This window comes from Talaromyces marneffei, chromosome 7 (assembly GCF_009556855.1).
Source record: "Talaromyces marneffei chromosome 7, complete sequence".
Classification (NCBI taxonomy): domain Eukaryota; kingdom Fungi; phylum Ascomycota; class Eurotiomycetes; order Eurotiales; family Trichocomaceae; genus Talaromyces; species Talaromyces marneffei.
This window is the reverse complement of record NC_072354.1, coordinates 1,872,576-1,891,278: the sequence shown is the minus strand read 5'-3', so window position 1 is coordinate 1,891,278 and position 18,703 is coordinate 1,872,576. Positions and strand designations below refer to the sequence as shown.

General features: G+C 45.0%; 3 protein-coding genes across 3 annotated transcripts; all 3 read left to right on the top strand.

Moving 5' to 3' along the window:
• Positions 1-3,071: 3,071 nt before the first annotated feature.
• Positions 3,072-4,926, top strand: EYB26_009336 (uncharacterized protein; the record flags this gene model as incomplete). The annotated part of the gene is made up of 2 exons (XM_054268586.1): positions 3,072-3,151; positions 3,204-4,926. The coding sequence occupies 2 exons, from the start codon at positions 3,072-3,074 to the stop codon at positions 4,924-4,926; spliced, it is 1,803 nt and encodes a 600-aa protein (XP_054124561.1).
• Positions 4,927-5,396: 470 nt separating this feature from the next.
• EYB26_009335 (uncharacterized protein) lies at positions 5,397-7,163 on the top strand (the record flags this gene model as incomplete). Its single annotated transcript, XM_054268585.1, has 5 exons — positions 5,397-5,598; positions 5,648-5,814; positions 5,872-6,057; positions 6,120-6,726; positions 6,835-7,163. 5 exons carry the CDS (start codon positions 5,397-5,399, stop codon positions 7,161-7,163), a joined length of 1,491 nt encoding a protein of 496 aa, XP_054124560.1.
• Positions 7,164-10,687: 3,524 nt separating this feature from the next.
• EYB26_009334 (uncharacterized protein) lies at positions 10,688-11,161 on the top strand (the record flags this gene model as incomplete). The annotated part of the gene is made up of 1 exon (XM_054268584.1): positions 10,688-11,161. The coding sequence occupies one exon, from the start codon at positions 10,688-10,690 to the stop codon at positions 11,159-11,161; it is 474 nt and encodes a 157-aa protein (XP_054124559.1).
• Between the last annotated feature and the right edge of the window lie 7,542 nt (positions 11,162-18,703).

The window sequence follows — 18,703 nt, the reverse complement described above, 5'->3', positions numbered from 1 at the left end:
GCTTATCTCGCTAGAAGTGTCGTTGGGACCGCCTAGTTATCCGGCGGAAGTCTGTCTTTAAGTAAAGGCCTGAGCGGTAATTGTGTAGCGCTTTCTTATATTCATTATTCCACTATAGTTATCCTATCCCTTGTATTAAAGTCCTCTTAGCAGAGCTTCTATATACGCTTTAGATTGCAGATGTTAGCTCTTTAGCGAGAGTATCCAGATCCTTTTCTATTATAGTTAAGCTCTTAATACCAGTAAGATTAGAGGCGAGGAGTGAGAGAAAGCAGGGGCGGTTTAATGTATCAAATCTTAGCTTTTAGGCTATTTATAAGAATCTCTAGTCCTACGGCACTGTGGTGATAAGTAGCTGATGATCTGAGGTTACGTCTAGGTGGCTTGCTATGCTGGCTTTTACTCCTATTATTGCTAGAGAGCTCGAGGCAAAGCTGAGGTCCAAAACATTACCTCTATCGTGCGTAGGATAGTCTATGTCAGAGATAAATACTAATTCTAGATAGTCTAGCCAGTTAATAAAAGGCTCAGCAAAGGTTGTAGAGTTACTATTTAATAAGGGCTGCCACTTATTATATAGTAGGTTGAGATCGCCTGCGAGAATCGTTGCTTAAGAGAAATACGTCTCTGGCAGGGTTATAAGAGCTTTTGCTGCTTTGCCTGCTCTAATAGAGCTGGGTAGAGCATTGTAGATATTAATTATCAGAGTAGACTTTCCTGAGGGCGAGAGCATCTAGAGAAAGAGAAGATCTGAAAGCAATTTAGAGTTAGTTATAAGTAGGCGCAGTTAGGAGGTCTAGATACCCATCTTCTTTCGTACGTAGGTGAGAACACGTGGCCGGCCGCTTCTTGCCCAGCTGTCTGTTGGGGAGAAGTATTTATATGATGGATGTTTCTTTATAATCTGTCGACTGAGATCCTTGAATATATATATAGTTTTTGGATTAGGATGATGTCGGTGTCGCTAGTATATACCAGTGTGAGTGCTATTTTATATGCAGCTGGTACGCGGCTTATATTTAACTGTAGGATTTTTAGAGGCGCCTTTTAAATCGGGTAGTGGTAGATCATAGCCGCTCTTCTAGGAGAGAGGCAAACCAGTTTTATAGTTGAGGGTCAGTAAAGTGGACTACACGTGCTATAATTAGAAGATCTTTAGTAGGAGTATATAATAAAGGAGTTACTGCACGGAAAGGAGAGATAAACTCCTGAGTCGGGGGCCAGGGTAGTATCTTATCTAAGGCTATAGGTGATTCCTATATGACTATAGAGAGCTAAAGACTACATCCGCCTTTAATACAGGCTTTTAATAGATTTATAGCGCAGGATTTGTGAATCTCTACTTATTAGCTTTTAGTGTGTTTAGTGTTGCCTTTAGAGCGAAGAAGGCATTCTGGGTCATCTGCTGGGTGTGGACTATGACAGTATAGACATCTTAGAGGGTATTAGTAAGGATCCGGGGCTGCACAGCGATTAGTATAGCCTTCCTCAGTATGTTCGGAGGAGCCGCAGAGACGGTATTGAGGAGGGCAAGCACAGGAACGCGTATTATACCACTTCTAGCAATAGGTACACTGGGTGACGGTTGTTCTCTTAGAGAGAAAGCGAGCATTGGTGATCATGCCAAAAAGACGGAGTTGAGTAGGGAGCGTTGGCTTTATGCCCTCTGGAAAGTTGATAAACCAGCTCGAGGAGAGAGTGCTAGTGTTAGTAACACTTGCAGTAGTCTCGCTAATAGAAATAGGCTTGAGCCCTGTAGATTCCGTGATCTCTAAAGATAGGATTGTAGGATTAACGGGGATTAGAGAATATCTGCCTTCTAGAATTTGGCCAATCTTCCTCGGCACATTTATGACGCGGTATGAGACCCAGCGAGAGCTGCGTTCTATCTGGCAATTGACAAAGAAATTAGAGATGATATCCATTTAAGCCTCCAGGGCTGGGAGAGCTTCTAGAGATGGAGGGCAGAGAGCGAAGCCAGTCTTAGTAACTTGGACTTCTTTTAGTGCAGTGCTTAAGGTGAGTTGTGCCCAGAGGCTAGAGTAGATAGCGTAAGCCTCCATTTTCCTGGCTGCATGGTTAGTTAGGAGACGTACAAAGAGCCGGTAGTCGGGAAGTGGTTGTTTGACTGGAGGTATAGTCTTCTTCATCGGGGTTCTTGGTTGTGTCCTAGCGGCTGATTTCGCTGGGACGGATTGGATGACTATCGCGTAGGAGGACTGATCAAGACCTGAAGGGGGGCAAGAGGGAGGGGGTGTAGGGGAAAGGAGATAAGGGCTAGGGGAAGGAGAGGGGCTAGGAGAGATAGAGGTCAGAGGAATGCCACTGATGTAGGCGTTGAAGTGTCGTTAAGCTACTGATGCGAGTTCATTACTAAGAGCAGTGAGGGCTCCTAGTGAGTGCGGTGCAAGGCCAGTAGTCTGGCTGCGGTGCTTGTCAAGGAATGCAGCTATCGGGCTAAAGATCTTTTAGCCGTCTGCAGCTCTTGTAGTGGCTGCTGACGTGGATTCCAGCAGGGCTGTCTGTAGAGGGCCATCTGGGCCAGGGCCTTTCCGTGCCATGGTGTTGCCGGACGCGTCTCGACGCGTTAAAGGCCGCACTGCTGGAGGCTAGGAAAGGGGAGGAGGGTGAGGAAATTGAACCTCGAGGTGGTGAGCCTGCTTATAAGCACAAATATTCGTATTATAATGACCTTTTGGAAGCAATTCTACTCTGTTCACTTGTGGTTCGTCTCATACTAGTTTTTGGGTTTCCGAAAGGGCACCGAGAGTCACGTGATGTCAACACTCCTCATCACGTGATGTCAGGCGATCACGTCAGCAAAAGGCGCACTAGGCTATATAAGGTAAAGCATCGGATCAGCAATAATCCGGTGTTGTTAAGGTTGCTCAGCTCTAATATATCTCGAAACCTTTTAATGTCGCTCACTACCATCAAAAGTCCGTTGATAATATGCGATAGTTCTATCAAAAAAAAGGCCACTATTCTCAGTTTGCCGTATCGTTGTTGACTTCTTAGAGTCCGATTCGTGCTGTGTAAGATACATCGGAGTCCACGCCCCGTCAGCGGGAATGAAGCCGAAATGTCAACTCAGTGCAAGAAGTGGCTCAATCAAGCCCCTGAAATCAAGACTCGGGTGCAAAACCTGCAAGTAGGTTCGCGTCTCCTTTCTGCACTTGAAAATAGGCGCTGATCTTATCCAGAATACGTAAAGTCAAATGTGGAGAGGAAAAGCCTCAGTGTTTGCGATGTACTAGCACAGGTCGCAAGTGCGAGTACGCAAGTACAATTATCCGTACATATACCTCCTCGGCATCTGGGATCCCAACACCTCATGTAACTCTTTCATTATCACCAAACACTGGATCCCGAGAGCGTCGCGCTTTTTCTTATTATTTTCAACACGCTGCACTATCCATCGGCGGTAGACTAGATGCTGATTTCTGGCACACTACCGTACCGCAGATTTGCCGAAGTGAACCTGCCGTGTGGGATGCCATGATCGCAATAAGTTCACTGTTCGAAAACACTAACTCGTCCTCGAGTCTGTCTCCACGTCAGGGTCAGTCTCAAAATCTTAGCCAAAACCAACAAGACGCGCTGGACTGGTACTCCCGCTCAGTGTCCTCCGTTCGTCAGGGAATTGAACGTGGCGGCGTTGGCTCTTTTGTTGGGCTGATTACATGCATTCTATTCATTTGTATAGAATCAATTTTAGGCAGCCTGAAGGAAGCCACTCACCTCTATGGACAAGGTGTGCATCTTATTCTTACTTTATGGGCCCAGAAATCCTCCGGTGTCTTAACAGCGACCCAGGCTTCATTGTTGAGAGATATGATTATCCCAATTTTTATTCGACTGGCGTCATTTTCCCCCAAAAATACTTGGGGCTTAGCAATCACCATGGTACAGGAGACTGAATATGCATTGTCATTACCGGAACAGTTCTCGTCTCTCAAGTCCGCTCGGGAGGCCATCGTCATGCTATCTGCAGAAATCTCGCTATTCGAACAGATTTGCGAACAATACCTACAAAACTCGCATGCCTGGCAAATACCAGAAGACATGGCATGTCAACAAAAAACGCTATCAGCCAGGCTAGAAAGCTGGAATATTGCTTTTATTAATCTGATAGACTCTTTCTGCAAGAAAGATGATTCATCCCCGTTGCATGTTAGTATTGGTGCCCTCCTTTCTTCTCACTACGAGATGTTATATGTCATCCTCGCAGTCTGTGGATCGCCATTACGGATCACAACGGATAAATATACACGAAATTTCCAAACTATAGTTAAAAAGGCCGCAGTTGCTTTAAACAACACAGCGCGGTATGATAGCACGCAAGCGCCATATACATTTGAACTTGGTCTCGGTCTTCCACTTTGGTTTACGTGCCTTAGGTGTCGTGAACCCACAACTCGCCGCGCAGCCCTCGCTCTTTTGCGTCGAACACATCAGGTCCAGGGATTTTCTAAGCGGGATCAGGGGGCCGCCTTGATTGAATTGATCATGATGCTGGAAGAGACGTCTGCAACAGTCATGAATGCAGCGGAAGTCGGAGACAATATCACTTCGCCCCAAACATTCGATGAATTCACTGATTATGAGTCCTACTCTCAAGGTAGTAGTGTATCAAGCAGCCCTTTCAGCACTTTGCAGTCCGAGGTTGCTGCAGCCTCATCCTCCCTACTTACAGAGATGGAAACCGAACCAAGAGTAGTTATCGTCATTCCACAAGAGGCACGCATCCGGCCCCATGGTGCTTTTCAGCTAGGCGACGATCTTCCTGCTGGATTGGTAGAAGAAGATATTTTGAAGTCGAATTTGATCTCTGGTCAAACCTATTTACATATATCACGGAATGAGCACGATTTGTGCAACAACACGTGGAGAATGGTCCACGATTTCATACCTATGGGTCTTTGAAGCCAATCCAGCATTTTGATAAATTACGGCCTTGCAATATGAATAGTAATGAACTATAGCGTCCCATTCCTACGTTGACACTTCTACATCATTCGTAAAAACAGCCCTTGATAACAATCCTATTTGAGAATACGGATAACGAAGTTACCCGCTCAAAAGCCCATACATGGCGGCATAAACCAGAATTCTCTTTGATCACCAAGGACTTTACTAACAACAACCTGCTTCTAATTATCTAATTATATGAATGTACTGTACTCCGTAGTTAGATAACTAACTAACCAGTTAGGTACTTAAATTTAATATCAACACCCGAATACAGTTAGCGCAATTTGCAGGCCATAATTCATGTGATATACTTGTAACACCATCTTATTTCCGTGGCCAAATAGGCACCCGACCCGTGGTCAACTTCAAAATCACAACTCATTTCAACACGCTCTGCGTCAGGACGATATAGAAATGACGACATGAGCACCGACAATAACGTGGTAGAGAGAATCCTATCTCTCCTTGACAACGTTGAACTGCCGTATCCTGGTGGCCCATTGCTTACGTTCTTTGTCAGCGAAGCTCTTAACCCGGTACAGGCAGCGCACTATCTAAATCAAAGGATATTGACAGACGAGCCTTCTTTTATAGTAGCTGATTGGGCTTATATTATTCTCTGCAGTATGGTTTTTATTAAACAGATAACTCGTCCCTGCTGATCATTGCATAGTCACGGAAAACGCTTGCTCTCCACCGCAGCCTGATAGATCGGCTCAAAATGCGATCACTCTTAGAGATAGAATGAGATGCTGCGTGACTGGCAAAAACGGCACTTTTTGGGATCCTCTTTTAGTTATGCCCATCCTTCCGATTCCGTCGGGATGGGATACGCAAAAGGTATATGGATTGCAACTGAATTTTTTGAGTGGACAACAGCTAACCTACACGAAATAGACACATATCTCTGACATGCTCGGAGCATTCTTTGGCCCCCAATATCGGGACTGGTGGCTTTTTTACATCAGGAACGCCGAGCGTATTGGGCCGTATGCCAACCATTGTCTGATTCGGCGATCTATAGCAGATAGCTTCGCACTTGGGTTCATCAGGTTGGATAGACTGCAGCCCTCACTTATTGAAGTAAGTGATGACCATCGGTTATTTTTTAAGATACTCCTCTAGATACTTACCCTTTCAATTAGTACGAGGTTAGACATGTACTCTTGGGGTCCGAGGAGCCTATACCTCTTGACGGTGCTTTCCCACTATTAGGTGATCACTCCCAATCCGGCACCGAGAAGATAGATCCAAGATTCATCGGCACCCATGCTCGTCTTTGCAAGAGCATACGATATTTCGAGTTGACTAAAAAGTTTGCAGCAGATCGTTTACCTTGTGTTTCAGGCTCATTAATATGCCGATCTCTCTCATATTTCTTTGTACAATTTCAACAAGCACACAGGGGTATCCTCTCTATCACTGGCCATCTTACACGTGTTTTTGGTGTAATTTGGTCATTATTCCCAGCAAAGTTTCGATTGGCTGGCTACAACGTTTTGCGACGGCTTGGGGAGCGCCTATACGGAAAATCAAATGGTTACTCAACTGTTCAGAGGCTTCCATTCGGACTTTACCTCAAATTCCAGGGAGAGGTTGACTGGTTTTGCAATGAGTTCAACGCGTTGCGGGTGGTTCGAAGATTTACATCAATACCGGTTCCGCACTCGCTCGATTTGGCGATCAAGCCTGTTGTTTCAGATGACCCTTTCTCTACTCCCGAGGGCTATTTACTTACCACGCGACTTCCAGGTCAGCCAGTGTCGAGCTGCCTCGAAATTTTGTCAGATCAAGATCTTGACCAAATCTCATATCAGCTGAAAGACTACTTATCTTAGCTGCGGAACATTCCTAAGATAGTCAACCCAGAGATGGCAATCTGCAACACCGTTGGCGAGGCCTGTCATGACCCACGGATTCAAGGCGGACAGCAAATTGGGCCTTTCAAAGATGAAGCAGCATTTAATCAAACCCTACGATATTCGGGCGACGCTGCTCGACGTGGGCATAAGATAGTATTCACACATGCGGATCTCAATCCTCGCAATATACTCGTTGATAGGATGGTCCAGCCGGATGGAAGCCGTGGCTGGAAGGTGACTGGAATCGTGGACTGGGAGACTTCAGGATATTACCCAGAATATTGGGACTACACCAAGGCCATGTTCGAGGGATTCAGAGGATTCTAGCGATATACCAGCATGATGAGAAGGGTTTTCGCGGAATTTGGTGATTATTCTCGACAGTATGATGTTGAGAAAAGGAGCTGGGAGTCAGGCGACGGAGTGTGAGCTGGATCGTCGGATAATTGACTCTGTATGTTACCCCGCTCGTATCTCTGTGCCTCTATTTCGCTAGTGTTTTAAGGTATTGAAACATTGGCTCATATTGTTCGCCTGAGCCCACGGCCTATTGTCGTACGGGTATCATAAAGTGCTATTTATAGACATGGATGGTGCCTGGCGACTACGGCAGTGGGGTCACCTTGATTTTGACAGACGTTATTTTACGGCTATCCCGGATACGGTTATTGTAGCGCATAAATCCACTCAGCTGCTCTCATTGGATATCAACCGGTCCTCATTACAAAGATTTGCCAAGATACCTCCTTACTAAAATAGCGCGCACAGTTCTACTGTTACGAAACCAATCACCTGCATATGCTACGCGATATAAGAAACAGACCGGAAGGAACGATTGGACAACAGAAACGGAAAACCCAAGAAAGATAATTGGACTACATAAATCACGTGACCAAAGATATACTCAAAACCACAAAGACACCGATAAGATACGAAGTATATCTTATGAAGGAACGTGATTGGATAGTATATTATATACTTGCTATGGGATACTCAGGAATGAGTATAAAGTATATAATATAAAATATACGGAACAGGGAGGACTGGATATATAAGGACACTCATTCACCATCATGTATTTAGTTCTTCATAGTTCTTTGACATAAGTCACTCGAATACAACAGTGAGAGTCAGCAAGGCATTCATACTCGTACGGGCACCAGGCTGTACGGGGGATCTCTTCTATGTTAGTTACGTTTAAGACTTCCAGACACCAGTTCGACTATTGTTACTTTGTTTACTCAAGTTACTTTATCTTCTGCGACTCAAGGAACCTTTGTGTGGTTCAACCAAGCCTAGCGTACCTCGACACAACACTGTTTAACTAAGGTGGATCCAGGTCTGTGACATCTTATTTCTTCACACTCCTACTTTATGCGCGCTCTTCCGTTGCGCGGTATGGAAAGGAGGCTCCCGCGCTACTTATCTAGCGCGTATAATCGCGGGTTACCCTACGCGTCGGAATCTGACGCGTAGAATACCCGTGCATATGGATCCGAGTGGACACCATATTAAACCTCTCCACATTAGTGGAGCAGTCGATTGAAAGATGGGCTGAGGCAACCGAGAATCTTTCATCTGCAGCGCAGGAAAGATGCCTAGGGGCTTGCATGCAAGCCGAAGTGATCGCAAGAGGGATACCGGGATAGGAAAACCACCCGACACAAACCTGTTCTAGGGGAGTGACAGGGCACCCTCGAGTTCAGCCCGCTCTGAGATTGAGACAGAACCCCAATGTTATGCAGACACTAATAAAGCTGTCTCAACGAGGGCGGGAACGAAACCTAAGTGCTCTTGGAGAGTAATGGAAGTTGTTAAGGCTGGCGGAGACGTGGTTGCCGGATGTGTTAAGGGCAAGGCCCACACTGAGACCGAACCATGTACCAATCCGATCAGACACAGCGCACCGCTTTCTAAGTATCAAGGCATACGGTGGGAACTGGGCTAGATTAGTAGGAGTCAAACATATGAGTATGATGCCAGGCGGATTGTACGAGTATTGGCTTCTGCAAGACATGGTCGGCTGCTAGAGGGAGACCTTTAGTGGTAACGGGAAACTGCTTCGTTGTACCAATGAAGTGGCGGGCCGTAGCGCTACGCAGATGACCAGCGGGTAACGACAAAGGGTGTGCTCCTAGCTCGTACCTAGGCCATGGTTCTGAATCAGGTCACTGCTTCCAACTCGTACTTAGGCCACAGCAGCGTGGTATCGCTGACACGGGCGCCGGTATGACACCGGTATTCGTGTTTCCAACTCGTACTTGGACCGCGGCTGTGTGGTATCGCCGACATTGACCTTGATTCTACGGACCATGGGGTATCGCCGACACATTCTTTAGAGGAGGCCTACAGAGATCTAGTGGTGGCTCGAGAGGACGGATGCGCATGTCGGTCAGCTTAGAGAAGGAATGCATTGTGCCTGACTCGTACTCAGGTCCCTGGGACATCCATCCTAGCGCGGTATCGCCCCATGATGCAAAGCCTTTGCGGCTGGCTTAAGGTGCAAACTCTAGAGATGTTGATAGCAGCAGATCTTTTTTGGTCGGGGGATCTGCCGATAAGAATAGGTAAAATCACTGCTGGTACAGAAATCCTAGTGGAAGATGGTATTAGTATCGACCGGACTTGTTAAGGCTTTGCCACAGGCGACCGCGAACCACCCAACTCTTATTGTCTCTGGCGCCCGTCAACAATCAGGCCAAGAATCAATCCAGCGGATATATAAACAGGTTCAATACTTACAACAACAAGGAAATGCAGTAGTCATAATTTAGATTCTAATATATTTAGATATGGCTGTGAAACAGCAAGCAAAAGTAGAGGCACGGAAAGCAACAAGAGTTGAATCACCACTAGAAAAACCGCCACACCAAGCAAAATCCACAGCTATTAGGCTTGCTCTTGCGGAAAGGCAACAGGAATGGACTCTCCCAGAACACGTCGGAAGATACTCCAGAACGGTTGATATAGCCCTCCCAGGGAAACATACAAGAAACCTATATAATAGGCTGAATCGGAAAGAGGCAAAGATCCTAGCTCAACTTCGGACAGGAATGACGAGGCTCAACAGCTATCTATATCAGATAGATGCTGTAGATTTAAATCGCTATGCCTGTGGCCAAGCAAGCGAGACAATAGAACACTTCTTATTCCGCTGTACGCAATAGACAGCGATACGAGAAGACATGAATCAATGCACAGAATTAAGACGAGGAAATCTATCCTTCTTCCTAGGCGGTAAATCACGTTCAGACCCCGAGCGATGGCAACCAGATATGAAAGCTGTCCACGCAGCAATCAAGTTCGTAATCGCCACAGGAAGATTGGAACAAGGACTTGAATCAGAATCCCAATCATCGCAGTGAAAAGTGAAGCTATTCCCTCCCTAACCCTCCCCAACCCTCCCTCCCTTCCAAGGTAGATCTCGCTGCAGCCGCCGAAGATAGGACACTGCACACTTAGAGAAATTAACCTTTAAGATCATCTACCGGCCAAAACCCTAACAAGGGACCTCTTAACAAACCAACCAAAGAAGCCAAACACCAAGCACACACATGTTGAAGCAAAATTATGGGTTATCGCGAGTTCATGCCAGATTTGTGGGAAATGATTATGTAATTAGCACACTAGTGCCCTTTAGGTTAGCACCTCCAGGCGTAATAAAATATCCATCCATCCATCCATCCACCCCATCCGACGCGAGCTGCCCTACAATTTAAATCGACTCTATTTAGTTACTCAGGAGGAAGAATTGAGGAGACCGGAACTCTTCGGAAAGCAACAGGAGGTAGAATACGTGATAGTTAGCACTCGACTCAGCTCTAGGAGCCGAGCCGGTGATGGCGGACGCGATGGTGGAGGAGCCGACAACGACGCGTTCGGGACGCGTAGTTACACCCTCAACAAGGGTCCGAGAGGCCTCGGGCAGCGACATTATCAGCGCGGTCAGAACGTCCAAGAAATCAATGACCCAAGTGGAATTAACAGCGGTAAAGAAAGCTGCTGGCCTTATTGAGGAGAAACAGAGCGGCAAAGACGGAAATAGGGATATGCTTAAAAAGATAGGCCAATACCTGGAAAGCACCTATCAAGAGGTCAAAGGACTGAAAGAAATTATTATTGAACAAGGAAAAATGATTAAGGAGCAGTCCGAGATGATTCGAGCACAGAGCAGTACAATCCAAGCACTGCAGACCCAAGTGGAAGCAATTGAAAGCCAATCTATAGAAGAGTGCAAGCAACTCTGGGAGCAGCTGAACACTATCGCAAGTGCTCCAGCTAAGGCAACATACGCAACGGTAGTTGACAGACAATCCGGTCATTAATAGGATATAGAGGTTGTGCCCCTAGCCCGGCCTACATTAGCTAACACGCTATTCTGCACAATCGACACGTCTCGGGTCGGGGAAGAAGACAAAGCGAGAACCCAGATAGCTAATATCAGACAACAGATTAAGAAGGAGATGCGTGGGAATGAGGAAACACAAAACTGGCGTTGTGCAGCAATGGTTAAGGACCCTAAAAATGCAGACCGGATCAAAGTAATTTGCAGAGACGAAGAGGAGATCTAATAGGTTAAAGAAGCCGCCCAAAAGGTTGATATACCAGGAATAAGAGTCCTACAAGACTAGCTATACCTAGTTAAAATCGATAATGCCAACCAGACAGTAGTCCTGGATGTAGATGGAAACATCCTCCTAGGGGCAGCCGAGGTACTAGGAAAAGAGAACAAGGTCAGTATTGCTAAGATCTCTTAGCTCAGCAAGAAAGACTCCAACAAAGCGTACGGATCAATGGTGGTATATATCACAAAAGGGACGGATGCCAAACGTTTGATAGACGGCAACTACTTCGATATAGCAGGAGAATCCGTGTACACTCAAATCTTTGAACCACGGATAGGACCGGTTCAATGCTTTAACTGTCAGGAGATGGGGCATAAAGCCTATTCTTGTAAAAAGACCCAGACCTGCGCTAAATGTGCAGTTAAGAGATATTACCACAGCACCTGCTAAGCTATAATTCTGAAATGCATTCCGTGTGGAGGACCACACGAATCGTTTAGCAAAAACTGTCGAGTACGCCTTATACAGTCTCATGTATAAATCACTTCGCATACTACAACTTAATATAGGTAAAAGGGATACAATATAGCAAAGCTTGATGAACGACAATAAAATTAGAGATTATGGAGTAATAGCAATATCCGAGCTATATGCGCGGATGATTAAGAACACGATGCTAACGAGCCTAATAGGACACAGCTACTAGACAAAGATGATACCTATAAAAAGACACGAAGGAAGATGGCCAATCCGGAGCATACTATAGATTCGGAGTGACATGGAGGCAGAACAAATCCCGGTGGCATCACTAGATCTGACGGCCGCGATACTATAACTACCAGACCGGACAGTGTTAGTGGTCTCAGTCTATATAGAGGGAAATAATGAGGAAGCATTGATATCTACAACTAGGCTATTACATAACCTAGTAGTGGATATCCGCGGTAGAGATGGAACACGAACAGACGTTTTAATTATAGGAGACTTCAACCGGCACGATCAACTCTAGGGTGGAAACCAAATATCCCCAGCGAGACAAGGAGAGGCAGAAGTGCTAGTGGATTATATGACGGAGCACTCTCTCCAAAGTCTCCTACCAAGAGGCACAAAAACATGGCATTCAGGGGATTTAGAAACAACGATCGACTTAGTCCTAGCATCAACGGAGTTGGCAGAAGAGATGGTTAAATATGGGATACATTATACAAACCATGGATCCGACCATCAAGCTATTGAGACAGAGTTTGACATATCAGTTCCAGATCGACCTATTACCGAGAGACTACTCTGGAAGAACGCGCCTTGGGCAGAAATCAGAGCGAGGGTCACTACCAGCTTGCAGGCGGTTTCTATAGACGGTTTAGTCCAGCAGCAGACGGATCACCTCATGACAGTGGTTATAGAAGCGGTCTTAAAACTTACACCGAAAGCAAAGCCCTCACCTTACGCTAAACGATGGTGGACGGCAGATCTGACACAGCTTTGCTGTATATATACCTACTAGAGGAATCAGGCTAGATCGCAGCGTAGGGCGGGGTGTGCAATCCCCGATCTTGAACAACAGGCACATAAAGCGGCAAAAGAGTATCACGATGCAATCAGGAAACAGAAGAAAGTGCACTGGAAGGATTTCCTTACCGATGATACTAATATATGGCAAGCCACTAAATATCTAAAACTAGGGGGCAGCTCATTTAGCGACAAAATACTACTATTAACAAAGCCAGATGGGTCTACTACTAAAGGCAAAATGGAACAGGCTGAAGAGCTGCTGGCCACATTCTTCCCACCTCTACCAGCAACGATTGAAGACGAGGGAACCTAGCTACAAAGAGAGCCGATACATATACCTGATCTCACTATGGAGGAGATTGAACGGAAAGTCTTCGAAGCTAAGCCATGGAAAGCAGCCAGAGAGGATGGCCTCCTAGCAATAGTATAGAGACAGCTCTAGCTAGTAGTCAGAGAAAGAATATTCTATATCTTTCAGACATTACTTTAAAATAGCGAGCTCCCTTCCTAGTGGAGAAATGCCAAGATCATACCGGCGAAGGATAACTACTCACTAGCTAAGTCATGGAGACCTATATCATTGCTCTACTACTCAATCGATCTGTGTTCCGGGTGAAGTGCACAATGGCTGTCTTTTCACTTTCAAATGTAGCTCCACTCCTTCTCTCCCAGTCTAGAGCTCTATCAATTATCGCCTGGATGCCCGGTCGGTTTGATTCGGCAGTCGGGCCTATTACCTAGGCTGTGTAATTATCCACAAATGCAATGGATCCTCCTGCCGTGTTTATCTTGTGTTGCACTAGATCCGCATTGAAGAAGAGAAACAGTATTAGGGACAGTGGTGATCCTTGTAGTAAGCCTGCCTGTGGTAGTTCCCGTTTTTCGCTTGGAAATCCATTGACCAAGATAGTTGCTGTGCGTTTTAAGCAGAAAGCATCAATCTATTGAACTATTTTGTCGGGTATTCCTCTTGCCTTAAGTCTCTGCAGTAGTCTCTCTTTAAAGACCCCATTATATGCCCCTTGGACATCAAAGCTGACCAAGCTAAGTACCTTTCTATTTCTCCAAGCCTTATAGATTTCTTCTTGAAGGAATAGAAGTGCCTGTTCTGCAGATCGCCTCTTTCTTGCTCCAAAGTGATTTGTAGGCAACAGACCTAAGGTTTCGACTGTATAGGATATCCTCTCTGCAATAACCGCTTCTAGGATTTTGCCTAGCGTGCCATTCACAATCAGAGGGAAAATGGTCAAACCAAAGGATAGTGCAAAGATCCTAGGGGTCGTGATGGACTCCCAACTACGCTTCGAGAAACACATTGCCAATGCGGCCACTAAAGGACTCACAGCCGCGATAGCGCTGAGAAGACTGAAAATAATATCCCTACGAACAGCAAGACAATTATTTAGAGCAACAGTGGTACTAGTAGTAGATTATGCCTCTAGTGTCTAGATGCATGCCTGTAGAGTAAAAGGAACACAGTATTTAAATAGAATATAGAAATATAGGGCTATTGCAGTTATAGGAGCTTTCCAGACTATGGCAACAGCAGTGGCTAAGGCAGAAGCAGGCATTTAGCCGTTCTATCACCAACATATGGGGAAAGCTACGAAACTGTGGATCGACATTCAGACACTACCCAAATCAAACCCCCTGGTCAGATTAAGAACCATGTCAACCTGGAGGTTTAAGTCTCCGCTGCAGAAGATATCTTAAGCACTAGATGCAACAGTAATAGAGCAGATCGAGACCATATAGGCATTTACAGTGTTACCGTGGATAGGCCGGATATGAATGATATGTGAAACGGATGGAGATAAAGCCATTGACATCGCCGGCAAAGCAATAGGCATTCTAATCGCGACAAGTGCATCTGCCAGATCCGGAATGGTGGGTATGGGAGGCTATATAAGAGACACCCAAGCAGACAACAACGGGACCGATATATCTAGATACTCCATCATCCTAGGCAAACGGACGGAGCAAAATCCCTACACAGCCGAGCTAGAAGTGATAGCGGTCGCTCTAGAACGTATCCCACCGGAGACATGCCAGAGATAGATATCTATCCTTAGTAGCAACAGATCCGCACTATCAGCAATCAGTCAACCCCGTCAACAATCGGGCCAATTGACCATCCGGCGGATCTACAGACTGATTCAGTTCTTACAGCAGCGAGGTAACGCAGTTAATGCAATTTGGATCCCAGGGCATGCAGATATCGACTTACAGCGGCAAGTAAAAGCAGAAGCACGAAAATCGACAGGAACAGAACGCCTACCAGAAAAACAACCATTCCACGCTAAATCAACTACTATCAGGCTCGCCCTGGCGGTACGGAAACGAGAATGGACTCTCCCAGAGGAGGTCGGAAAATACTCAAAGGCCCTGGATATAGCTCTTCCAGGAAAACATACAAGGAACTTATACAATGGACTGAATCGGAAAGAGGCAAAGACCCTAGCCCAGCTTCGAACAGGAATGACAAGGCTCAATAGCTATCTAAACAGAATAGGCGCAGCACACTCAAACCTCTGTGTCTGCGGTCAAGCAAGCGAGACAGTGGAACACTTTTTATTCCGCTGCACCAAATGGACAGCGATGAGAGAAGGCATGAACCAATGCACAGAGTCAAAACAAGGAAATCTGTCCTTCTTCCTGGGCGGAAAGACACGGTCAGATTCGGATCAATGGCAACCAGACATGAAGGCCGTCCACGCAGCAATCAAGTTTGCGATTACAACAGGAAGACTGGAACCGGAACCGGAATCCGAATCTGAATCCCAATCAACACAGTGAAAAGGGAAGCAATCCATCCCTTTACCCCCTCCCAGGTAGATCTTGCTGCAGCCGCCAAAGATGGGACGTTGCACACTTGGAGAAAATAACTGTCGGAATATTGATCTCATGATTCGGCGCTTCTACACCCCCGGCGCAGAACCGACATGTACGTACGGAGCGGGATTACTATATCCCTAGCGCCCCCGGAGCAACCTCGTATATAGCTCACTAGGCACCCCCATGCCCCTACGGTTTCGGGGAGTCAGTCGTTTATAATTGAATATTTATGCTTATAAGCAGGCTCACCACGTAGGGCTGTTGGACCGCCCTTGCTCCCTAATCTATGCTTCGTGATACGGATTATAGCTAAACCAACAATAACCTTTAAGAGTATCTACTAGCCAGCACCAAGGGAGCCCTTAAAATACTAACCGAAGAACCCAAACACCAAGCAGACATGGTATGAGAACAAAAATAGGGGCTATCACGAGTTCAAGGCGAGTCTATGAGAAGGATTATGTAATTAGCGCACTAGTGCCCTCTAGGGTTAGTCCCCCCCGGGCGTAATAAACATCATTCATTCATTCAATCCACCCCATCCCCCTACGTTTCTGGGGGATAGTTATTATAATATACAGAATTTGTGCTATAAGCAGACTCACCTTGTAAGGGCAGTTGAACCGCCCTTGCTCACTGTCCTATACTTAGTGATACAGGATACAGCTAAACCAACAAGAATAGATTAAGTTCTTCTATTAAGACAACTGTCCTAGTTATACTGTGACACTCTATAACTGAAGTTTTCGATAATGGGCGGGAAAAAAACAAGAAAGGAGCAAGAAGTATGATACCACATGTTTGAAGCCAACCTAGAAATCATTGTTCTATTTATCTATCATGATTTATGGATTATGGCTATCACTTAGCAAGTTGTAGGACGAGGCCTTGCAAAGATTTAATTGGAAAGTTGTCCATATGCTACACCTACGCTTCCTAGTATAGCCTTGTGGTCGTACACCGTTTCTCCAGCATATCTCTTTGCAAAAGTGACCGAAACCGGCTATAGGTATAACCGTGAGGGGTTGATGTTCAAAGGGTTCTCCATAGAGATTGTTAAGAGCGTACAAGATCTCAAGCTCAAGCATGTTATATGTAAAGCGCATTTGAGGTGCAGATACTATTACACCGCCTGGGTCGCGAGTAAACTTTATGTCTACACCACCATTAAGAGATCTACGCAGAGCTTCCCTATATTCAGCACCTGGATCAAGAATAACATTTTGACCCCCAACAGAGCCTAGAGTCCAGACAAAAACCCGAAAGTGGCAGTAATTATGAACAATGATTTGGTTACTTGAGACTAAGGAAGAAAGAATAGCTATAGCAGTAAAAATGGTAAATAAGGTATGCATTTTATTTTATACTATCAATGGATGATAATAGTAACTATAGTCTAAGATAATCCGAGATATTAGAGAGATATCAAAACCTTTTATATATATTTTACTAGTAACTATACTATTACACACTTATAGTATTACTTAATAGCCTAGTATCAAAAATTCTTAATACAAGTTTTTAGACAGCTTGGAATAACCACTGTGACTAGAGCACCTATACCGAGGCATTCTAAGAGTATAAATAATACAGTCTAAATATAACCTTGGAAGTTGGAAGCATCTTATCTGGATAGTTGTAATGACTGATTCCACCGCCCGATCCCTGTGGCCAATCAATAGGCTTACGGGATTATTGCGAGGGATCTAAGTAGAGCAGCTGGCTGTGGGTTGGGTTTAACCAGAACCCAACCCAAAACCCGCCAAGAAAAACCCAACCAACCCGACCCAGTGTCAGCTCTAAATTATTGATAACTCTATTATATTAATAAATTCTATTACCTAACTGTCTTATGAAGTTACCGACGGTATACTTTAGCTATAGTATATGAATAATATAATTTGTTATGTCTAAGACAGTTGGGTAATAATAGAATTTAGTAGTATTTATTATCCAGATTGTCGGAAACTTCTGTGACAGTGGTCAAAACCATGGATTGAGCTATCTAAGTGCACCGAGTCTACAGGTAATATCAAACATGGAGAAGAAAAGGAAAGAAGAAAAAGAAGCTATCCGCCTAGCAAAGGATATTTATGCCTTCCCTTGTGTGAGGGCCTTTCCCAACTAGGCACCGCTCAAGGAGCAATCCCAATATGGCACTGTCAGGGTTCGAAGCCCTATCGACGGGAATACCCTCCTCAGTCCTACCAGCTCTGCCAAGAGTCTCCGCCACGGCGCCTTGGTGATAGCTTACCGTACGGCTGTCACACAAGAGGGTTATGTACAACTTATCTTTCTTAATTGTGGGATTGGGGAAGCATAACGCTATACTTAGAAGAATGTGGCTAGCTAAATATGGGGTATTAGCGGACTGCTATTAACGACAACTACTCTAGCTAGAAGAAGTATCTTTATATAAAGAGATTTAGGCAAAGTAGTTTATCCCTATACCAAGAAGGTTGCTATTAAGGAATTAATAAATTAAAATTAAGCATTAAGAGGATGTAGATAGATAGAATAGAGCTTTCTAGCAGCAAGAGATTAGAACCACTACTATACTGGGAATACTAGAGTAGATAGCTTTTAAAAAGCTAGAGTTATAGTCTTTAATTCCTCTCTTAGACAGAAAGAATGAGATTCCGGTTCGCTATAGGCGATTATATTAATAGTAGAACTAGATTAATATACAGCGTATATAAAGGCAGCTTGATGCTACTATCTCAGAACCTATAGAGAAAGAAGAACCGAAGAGGTCGAGCTATAAGACTAAGACCGTACACTCTTAAGACAAGCATCTTAATATAAATATTGCTGTTATTAGAGCAGTAGGATTCTTCTGGAATATTAAAAGCAAGAAGGCTGAAACCTTTATAACTAGTCTAAATAAGATCGAGAAAGCTATTAAGGATAGGCAGCATCAGGAAGTGGAAATCTTAGAATTATTAGAGATTAAGG